Source organism: Ursus arctos, unplaced genomic scaffold (genome assembly GCF_023065955.2).
Source record: "Ursus arctos isolate Adak ecotype North America unplaced genomic scaffold, UrsArc2.0 scaffold_1, whole genome shotgun sequence".
Lineage (NCBI taxonomy): Eukaryota > Metazoa > Chordata > Mammalia > Carnivora > Ursidae > Ursus > Ursus arctos.
Window position 1 is genome coordinate 100,955,604 of NW_026622763.1, and position 9,951 is coordinate 100,965,554.

Genomic DNA, 9,951 nt, shown 5'->3' on the forward strand with positions numbered 1-9,951 from the left:
GTTGTGTGTGTGGACTGTGAATTTCACTGATCTAGGGCTATTAAAATACAGTTGGCTTAGTGGATTTCAGTAATATATGACTTTTCACTCTCATTTGTTTATTTATTTTAGCAGAGTCCAGAGCCCAAGGACCAGACTTTGAAAATGATTAAAATTTTAAGTGGTGAAATGGCTATTGAGTTACATCTACAGTTTTTAATACGAAATAATAACACAGATCTCATGATTCTAAAAAACACAAAGGTAGGTAATTCATCTGATAATGGAAGCTTTCTTCTTGTATTTCTTTCTTTGTTGAATATTAATACAAATACTTATTTCTTATTGAATACTTCATTGCATTTTATTTTGATCAAGAAAATAACTTTTAAAAAAAATAACAAAGGGAGAAACCCTTGAACTTGTTGAGAAGAAAGGGAATTAATATTGATTGAGCTTCTGTTTTTGTGTTCATCTTCATTGGGAAGTTTAGTGGTGTTTTGTTTTATTTTCGTTTTTTTAGTTACGTTTTTATTTTAAAACATATATGTAGCACTTGGACAAATGGCACAATCAGAACGTTAATATAGTTTGTTTGTGTCTTTTTTCCCACTGAACTTTGAACTCCTTGAGTGCAGAGGTTCTTACCTTGATCTTTTATAACCTTTGTTGAGATATTGATCCTAACAATTACTAGTATTAATTTTAATCTTTGACCAGGTAATATATTTACCTGGTGCAAAAAATCTTTTAATATGAAAAGATTTATAGTATGAAAAATTTTCTTCATTTTCCTGCCTTGACTACCCAGTACCGTTTGACAAAGTCATTTATTCTTTTGTAGCTATATATTATTTCATTACTACATCGTTATTTGACTGAAACACGTAATCGTACTTCTCAAACTTCTAATAATTACAGATGGCAAATAGACACAGAATCACACAATGTGTATTTATAACAGTTATTTGAAGCTAATCTTTATAATATATTTTCATTATAAATAGAATCACTTTGGTGACTGCCAGAGGTGCAGAGTGAGAAGAGGTGGGGCACAGCTCTTCATGTTACCCTAATACCTTGGAGACTGTAGACAAGATGCTGAAGAGAAATGGCAAATTGAACTATTCAAAAATAGAAAATCTACTACCTAAATTTCTACCTAAAATCTGATCTCAAGACCACAGCTAAGACTCTGACTTGATTGTTTTTATAAACTACCTAGTCTTTATAAAGAAGTATCCAAGGTTCACAGTTTAAATATCAGTTCAGTTTATTAAAATTTTCTTCACAAAACAGGGTCTCTGATTGTATGTCTGCATGCAACCTTACATATGTATAAATACTTTATTATGATAAAAATCTGTTTGTTTTTGTAGGATGCAGTACGGAATTCTGTATGTCATACAGCAACCGTTATAGCAAACTCTTTTATGCACTGTGGGACTACTAGTGACCAGTTTCTTAGGTAAATATTCTTGAAGGTTTCCACTTTGGTTTAAAATCATCTTTAGTAGGGACTCTGTTGACATTGTTACATGGATGTTGGAGAGCTTCCGTTACCTGCTTGTCCTGAATTTTAAATTCTATTTTTGTTATTTTATACATTTTTTTCCCAAAGATGTATTTACTTACTATTTTAGAGGGAGAGAGGGCATACACGTGCGCAAGTTGGGGGAGGGGCAGAGAGAGGGGCAGAGGGGGAGAGAGAGGGAATCCTGAGCCGACTCCCTGCTGAGCACAGAGACCAACGCAGGGCTCAATCCCACAACCCTGAGATCATGACCTGAACTGAAATCAAGAGTCAGACACTCAACTGACTGAGCCACCCAGGCACCCCTATACATTTTTTATTGCACATGCATGCTTCTTTTAAGGTAAAATTCCCTTCATTAGTTGGCTTGAATGTAGGCTTTGGCATGAAATATATTAATATAACTCTGCTTTTGTTCATAATGAAATTACATATCATGCATTTTTTAAAGTCTTCAAATACTAAGAACTTAGGAGATAAAAATAGAATCAGCAGTAACTTGAGCTCCATAAACTAAAATGATTTGTAATAATTGAAGGTAAAATCTCAATGCTTTGACTTTAGTGTTATAAAAAGCCTTATGGAATTCATTTCAATAGTATTGCTGAATTTTCTTTTCTTACAGAGATAACTTGGAATGGTTGGCCAGGGCCACTAACTGGGCAAAATTTACAGCTACAGCCAGTCTGGGTGTAATTCATAAGGTAATATGCACTGATCAGTATGTACCGAAGCAATTTTTCTGGAGTTAAAAAAATAAAAGTTTACTGTAATTTATTCACAAGTACATTTTGTTAGATCAGTCCTCTTACAGGAAAAAATAAAGTAAATAAGAAAATCCCTATGTGTTTGTTTTTAATAAAATGGTGGAAATCCTTTTCCTATGAAGACTAAGACGTTTCTCAAAGGATGAATTGAAATAAGTTATTTGCATGGTCGAAGATGAATTTGGAGAAATGTTATAAAACAAGGGAAAAAATTGAAGCATTTGTTTCTAACAAGGATGTGATTGGATCTCTTAAAATTCTCCTCTCATTTGAGTTACAAAGTTGTCTAGGAGAGAGACGCATTTCCTCCTCTTTTAGAAAGTGAATTTTCTGGAGAGAAGACACTAGTCATAGAAAATATATATGTTTTCTCTCACTTTCTCTTAAACCTTTGTTGTGGTTCAAATTTACAGGGTCATGAGAAGGAAGCATTACAGTTAATGGCAACATATCTTCCCAAGGACACCTCTCCAGGATCAGCCTATCAGGAAGGTGGAGGTCTCTATGCATTAGGTCTCATTCATGCCAATCATGGTGGTGATATAATTGACTATCTGCTTAACCAGCTTAAGAATGCCAGCAATGATGTGAGTATTGGAATGAAAAACTAATTTCTGTTACTTAAGAGTCCAGGAAAACATTGTATTTGCCAAATTATTTTAGTGAATACAGATTTTGTAGGATTTCAAAATTCCAAAAATAGAACTATTCTTAAAGAATTATTTTTTAAGGTAATTTTCTTTCCTTCTCTATAAACTAAAATTGTGCTTCTCAGTCCTTTAAACCTTGGATGTGACAAGCAAAATGAAGTACCATATATTTGTAAAATATGTATTGTATTTGCACACTTAAGAGTCTTGGAATGTTATAACTATATGTGACTTTAGTGATCATTTAGTCTGATTTTATTATTTTATAGGAAACTAAGTCCCAAAGAAATGCGTAACTCTCAGGAATCAGAATTCTTGCTTATTTGCTATTTTATAATTTTTTAAATCTAATTCTTTTGGAAACTTATTAATTTATCTAATCTAATAGATAATAATCTAATTCTTTTAGAAACTTTTAAAAACTTATTAAGCAGCTTGTTCTTACTTTACGGAACCTTGAAATAGGATTTTAGACTTTAGCTTTTATGTTAGAGTAGACTTTTTTAGAAGGCTATTAGGAGAGTAGCTAAGTAAGCCAGACAACTTTGTCCTTCTATTTCAGTGAAAAGATTGAGGCCAGTAGGATCATCTCTCTTCGCTAATAAGCTCCTCATCCACAAATATTATGTACATTTATTTATATCTTTGCCTCGTGTCCTCTGGTCTCAGGTAAAAATTTTCTTACCAGACAAAGCTCTTTGGTTGCCAGCAATAGAAACTTCTGCTGACTGACTTAAAACAAGGAGTTTACTGGAAGTAGCTTATGTAATTAAAGAAAAAGCGGATAAACCAATTCTCAAAAAGCGAAAGTTAAGAGCCAGGGCAGTTCTAGGGATCTAGATAGCAGGAACTAATGGAATCATCTCTCTAGGGCTCTACTGTCAGTTTGAATGAACTTGAAATGTTTTTGGGTCATTTCACTGTAGAAAGATTAAAATTTCAGAGAAAGAGCATCTGAGTGGTCTGTTTTGGGTCACAGTCCCACACTTTGAGTTAGGGGAAGGTAGGTGCTTATTAAATGGCAATCGCACCAAGACTAACCAATGGGAGAAGAATATTTTCCAGGCAAGATTGGGGTGCTATCACCTGTAAAAGGAGACTGTGCACTCAAAAATGACACATGACCACTAAAGTGTCCCTCTTGAAATTAAGACCAACTTTTGCCCTTGACCCCATTTTTGTCCCACTTCTTCCCACTTCCTTACAGCCGTGTTCTGTTAGATACCCTTTTCTCCTCTCTTCAGGCTCCTTCCCCTCAGCCCATAAGCATATTCAGGTCTCACCTATCCTAAAAAAAGTCTGTCTTTGACCCTTGCTTCTCCCTCTTAGTTATCTCCCCTTCTCGTGTAAACTTATTGAAAGAGAGCTGTACCCTCTCCCTCCACTTTCTTATCTTTCATTCACTTCTTAACTTACTGTTATTTTGCATCAGCAAGCACCATTCTTTTGAAACTGAAATTGCTGAGATTACCACTGGCTGTCTGCTTCTCAAATACTTTGATCATTCTCAGTAGGTCAACTGTTCTGTGTGTTTAATATCACAATATATTTTTAAATTAGAATAGAAGCTTGGACTTGTAAGTACAGTGTTCCAAATCAGAACCCATGCTTTTTCCCTAGATTGTTCGACATGGTGGCAGTCTGGGCCTTGGTTTGGCTGCCATGGGGACTGCGCGCCAGGATGTGTATGATCTGCTAAAAACAAACCTTTATCAGGATGATGCTGTGACAGGTAAGTGATTCTTTCCAGAGAAAACAAACTTTAGGATTAACTAGTAACTTTCTATTTATATTTTGTAGCCCCTCAGAAATCTAATAGATTACTTGTAGAGGGAGTGGATTTTGCCCTGTTCGTCAAATTCGTAAACATAGGTTTTGTGATATATAGGTTTTAAAAATGATATATCCTGTGTATCTGTCTATATAACTGACTTTTGCAAGTAGAAATTAGAGTGATCTACTTGAATCTCAGAGCTATCTATACTGCTTGGTGATAATGTAGAATGATGTTATGTCGCCTTTGAAATCATTGTAGGATGCAATGATGCATTCTGTCAAGATTTAAAAGGAAAATAGCTGTAAATATATGGTTGTACTCTTTATCAGATGGTTTGAAAAAATGCTACCAGAAGCTAATTGTTGTTTTGATAGTTGATGATAAATGCCACTTCCAATAGGATATGTTTTATTGATTTTACATACATGATTTTTATTTTTTAATGTTTTACTTTTTACTCACTAGGTGAAGCAGCTGGCCTGGCCCTAGGTTTGGTTATGTTGGGCTCTAAAAATGCCCAGGCTATTGAGGACATGGTAGGCTATGCACAGGAAACTCAACATGAGAAGATTCTGCGTGGTCTTGCAGTCGGCATAGCATTAGTGATGTATGGGAGGATGGAGGAGGCTGATGCTCTCATTGAATCTCTGTGCCGTGATAAGGTGAGATGATACATTTTTTATCCTTTTCTCCCTGCACTTCATCACACCCTGTTTATCACCAGCATTTAGAGAAACACTTCATTAGAAATTATCTCTATTCCCCTCAGAACACCTAGCTACACTTGTTGATGAAACTACTTGCAAGATATATAAGGCCTAATGGAGGGGTGCCTGGGTGGCTTAGTCGTCAAGCGTCTGCCTTCGGCTCAGGGTGCGATCCCGGCGTTCTGTAATTGAGCCCCACATCAGGCTCCTCCGCTAGGATCCTGCTTCTGAATCCTCTCCCACTCCCCCTGCTTGTGTTCCCTCTCTCGCTGGCTGTCTCTCTCTCTGTCAAATAAATAAATAAATACAATCTTTAAAAAAAAAAAAAAAAAGCCTAATGGAATGTAGAAAAGGAGAGCACTGATTAGAACAGGTGAGGGGCACCTGGGTGGCACAGCGGTTAAGCATCTGCCTTCGGCTCAGGGCGTGATCCCGGCGTTATGGGATCGAGCCCCACATCAGGCTCCTCTGCTATGAGCCTGCTTCTTCCTCTCCCACTCCCCCTGCTTGTGTTCCCTCTCTCGCTGGCTGTCTCTATCTCTGTCGAATAAATAAAATCTAAAAAAAAAAAAAAAAAAGAACAGGTGAATAGGACTAATTTGAGAATTTTAATTTAATCAAGACTTCAGATCAGTAGTTTTTGGATAAGCAGATCCAGAAAAGTTCTTTAGAAATTTACAGTTGATTGCTTTTAGAAATAACATTTTTGGAATCACTTTATAATCATTTAATAAGATATAAAGTCTACCTCATTGTTTTTTCATCAAAAACCAGTGCCATCTCTATGCTTATTTACCTGGGTGAATTTTTTTCATTGCTTTTGTTTTGTTTTATTTTATTTTGACAGTGGTATTGTGTGTGGTGGGTAATCAGTGGTAGCTAATGCTGTCCTCTGTAGTCTGATAAAAAGAACCACTGTTAGTAGTTAAGTGATAAAACTGCTAATTGTTTTGCTCAGCTCTCAGACACCGTATCTGTTCCACTCAGTGCTCAAGAGTTAAGTAAGCAGGGGCGCCTGGGTGGCACAGCGGTTAAGCGTCTGCCTTCAGCTCAGGGCGTGATCCCAGCGTTATGGGATCGAGCTCCGCATCAGGCTCCTCCACTATGAGCCTGCTTCTTCCTCTCCCACTCCCCCTGCTTGTGTTCCCTCTCTCACTGGCTGTCTCTATCTCTGTCGAATAAATAAATAAAATCTTAAAAAAAAAAAGTAAGCAAGTTACAATGTTGAATTAGAAGCGAGCTTCTTTGTTATTTGTTTAATAAATGAAAGCTGAGTATCAGAGGGTAGTGAGTTGGTATTGGACTTGAGTTGATATAGTCAGTGTAAGGCAGTGCAGCCACGTTGCATAGAGCGTTGAGAATTAAAAGGAGTTAATTCCTCCTGTATTAGAGTCTGTATTTCCACATTCATTTAGAAAGTTACCAACTGCAAAATCGTTCTCCTTAAGCTTCTTGTTTCTTACCTGAAACCAACTCCCTGGTGGATGCAGCTGTGCCAGTTAGATTGTAGAAGTCACTGTTTGAAATGATAACTTGTCAATTGATGTAGATTATTCTTCTTAGGACCCAATTCTTCGACGATCTGGAATGTACACTGTAGCCATGGCCTATTGTGGCTCGGGTAACAACAAAGCTATTCGACGCCTGCTACATGTTGCTGTAAGTACTCTTTCTTGGGTAGAGGTGGAAAGGAAGGTTTGCAGATTGACATTAAATGTCTGGGTTGCTGCAGCATCCACACTGCATGACCACCACGAGTGATCTCAGGTTCAGAGTCTCACTCACTGAACACAGTCAGCTATAACCTAAGCACCAGGTATAGAACAGGATAACAATATGTCAGTACAAATAGAAGTCCTTAAAATAATTCAGGGGCAACTTCTGAAAACCTACTCCAAGGGGCACCGTCATTTATAAGGGACAAGACCACGTGAGTATGTGCAACAACCCTAGGATAGGGAAATCTATTGAACAATAAAAACCACTTCTTTTTACAGCCTGTGAATTTAGCTTCCAGGTACCTCTAGGGAACATGCTCTATTACAAGAGATACCTTGCACAGGAAAGCCAGCGCCCATGTTTTCCAACAGGCTTTTCCCATTCCTAGTCCTCCCAATCCAGATAAAGTTTATAAACAATAATGTTGCCTGATAACATAGTGGACATTGCACATATGTCTTAACTTAGTAGGTTTCTACCATCTTGGTTCCAGGAGAAGGTAAACCTCAGGTCATCTTCCCATGCAGAAAAGGTTTAGAACTACTAATGAATCATCGAGCCTTACATCGAAAACCGGGGATGTACTGTATGGTGACTAACATAATATAATAAAAAATCATTATTAATAAAAAAAAAAAAAAAAGAAAGAAAAGGTTTAGAACTATTATTATCTTTTTCCGAGAGATACTCACATCCCATAGTATTTATTATTAATTTATCTTTTATCAGTGAAGTATGTGGTATGTTGTAAATTGTAAATGTTTGTATTTTGCTTGAATTTAGGACACACTTTTTTGAAAACAACATTGAAGGAATGGTTAGATTTTCAGTGTAGCCCAGAAAAGCTATAGTGCAGCTGAAATAATCTTTAGAAGTAGCCCTGATTCTTAAACTTCACCAACCTTAAAAGGCTTGTAAACCCTGAAACAGAGTATTTCATTTGGGTTTTTCCTAAATTGAGGGAACACATTCTAATTAAAGAGTAATATATTAATAAGGTCTAATTTACATTTGAATGATGTGAGCCTCTCATATGAGTTAATTCTAGTAATAGAATGTATGGTATAATGTAATCATCCTTTCAAATTTGTCCTAGGTAAGCGATGTCAATGACGATGTCCGGAGGGCAGCAGTAGAATCACTTGGGTTCATTCTATTCAGGTAATAATTTCTAATCTCTGGTTCTCTTTAGAGTCCTTTTTTTTTTTTTTTTAAATAGTCAATAACTAAACGGAAACTAAATATCTGAGGGATATATCTAGGTTCAGAGTGAAAACTGTTTAACAAGATTAGTACTGGTGATCTGAAAAAGAAGCACGTGTGTCTTGAGAGTCCAAAAACCTATTTGAAAAGTAGTAAAATGACTTTACTATTTCTGTTTATTTGTTTCATAGCATTCTGTGTACTTGCTTAAATTTCTAAGTCCAAATAATGTGTTTATTACTCCTCTTTCCATACACATTGGCAATTCAAATAGGATGTTGTTCTTACATAGGGTTGTAGAGTTCTTGAAGCTCTTTAATGAGAATAAAAGGTAATAGACTTTGTTTCAGTGCAGAGGGGTGAAAAATTTGCAGATTTAAGAAAATTATTTTGGACTTGAGATTTGAAGATGCCCTTGACATAGGATAGTTGTGATTAAGAGGACATACTCTGAAACCGATCTGCCGGGACTGAATCCTGGCTCTTCCATTTAAAAGCTGAGTGACTTTGGGCTTGTTAGCCTTTTTGAGCCTCTAATTTCTCATCTGTAAAATGGGTGTAATAATAGTACCTATTTAAGAAGTGTGCTTTTGGGGTACCTGGGTGGCTCAGTCGGTTAAATGGCAGACTCTTGATTTCAACTCAGGTCATGATCCCAGGGTCCTGGGATTGAGTCCTGAGTAGGGCTTCCTGCTTCTCCCTCTCCTTCTGCCCTTCTCCCTGCTTGTGCTATTTCTCCCTCTGTCTCAAATAAATGAATAAATCTTGGAAGAAAAAAAAAAAGTGTGTGTTTGGATGAGTAACTGAATCAATATCTAAAGCCCTTAGAACAGCGTCTGGCACTACTAACTGTTATTTAAGCATATGATAGTAGTGGTAACTCTAACAGTGGTGGCAGATGCTGTAGTACTTCTTGCAATTCTTACTGCCTGCTTATCTCCAATCTCAAGTACCATTGTTTCTTTTGGCTAAGATACTTTATATTAAAATCCAGCAAAGGCAAATTAAAAGTACTTCTTTTAGCTCTATTTGGACACTGCTTATTGTAGTTCATTTGTGATGGAATCATAAAAAAAAAGTTCCCAAGGTACATGTTAGATGAGTCCGTTAGATGAGACTCACTCATGTCCTTTTAATCTCTGGTGTAGATTTTCTCCCAAGTTCCTGGGAGTGAACCTTTGTTGTAAAGGTCATAATATAATGCAGTAAATATTGAACATTGTGAACTGGTTATAGGAACTTCTTCATAACGTCTTAGACAGGAAGTTATTCCATTTATCAAGAGTTATCTGGATGGGCTGTAAAATATTTTACTCCTATGTGGATAAAAATGTTGAACAAAACAGCAAAGTACAGACCCATATAACATAGTAATCAGGTTTCTCCTTACACCAGGCAGTTTTGTTGAATAAGGTTGTTCAGCCACATGCTAACCTCCTTCATTGTGTTGTCCTCTAGCCCTCATTGTTCAGCTTGTTCACAGAGACACTGGAGACCCTTCACTAAATCTAAAGACAGTATTTATACAGATCTACTAGTCTGATACCTCCAAAATAGGATATGTGATTAGTTGGTTATTATTGTTTTTAGTAATCCATTGAAGTGCCAGATAATC

At 36.5% G+C, this 9,951-nt stretch overlaps 1 protein-coding gene across 2 annotated transcripts in view; it reads left to right on the plus strand.

Annotated features, from left to right (window-relative positions):
* PSMD1 (proteasome 26S subunit, non-ATPase 1) overlaps positions 1 to 9,951 on the plus strand; it is a 91,425-nt gene that overhangs the window by 19,131 nt on the left and 62,343 nt on the right. The window contains exons 9-16 of one of the 2 annotated variants that reach the window (XM_026491717.4): positions 112 to 243; positions 1,359 to 1,447; positions 2,139 to 2,217; positions 2,694 to 2,867; positions 4,551 to 4,662; positions 5,173 to 5,369; positions 6,978 to 7,073; positions 8,230 to 8,294. In XM_026491717.4, the coding sequence (XP_026347502.1) occupies positions 112 to 243; positions 1,359 to 1,447; positions 2,139 to 2,217; positions 2,694 to 2,867; positions 4,551 to 4,662; positions 5,173 to 5,369; positions 6,978 to 7,073; positions 8,230 to 8,294 (944 nt within the window). The remainder of the gene's footprint in view (positions 1 to 111; positions 244 to 1,358; positions 1,448 to 2,138; positions 2,218 to 2,693; positions 2,868 to 4,550; positions 4,663 to 5,172; positions 5,370 to 6,977; positions 7,074 to 8,229; positions 8,295 to 9,951) is intronic. The other variant, XM_026491718.4, reaches the window with a different exon arrangement.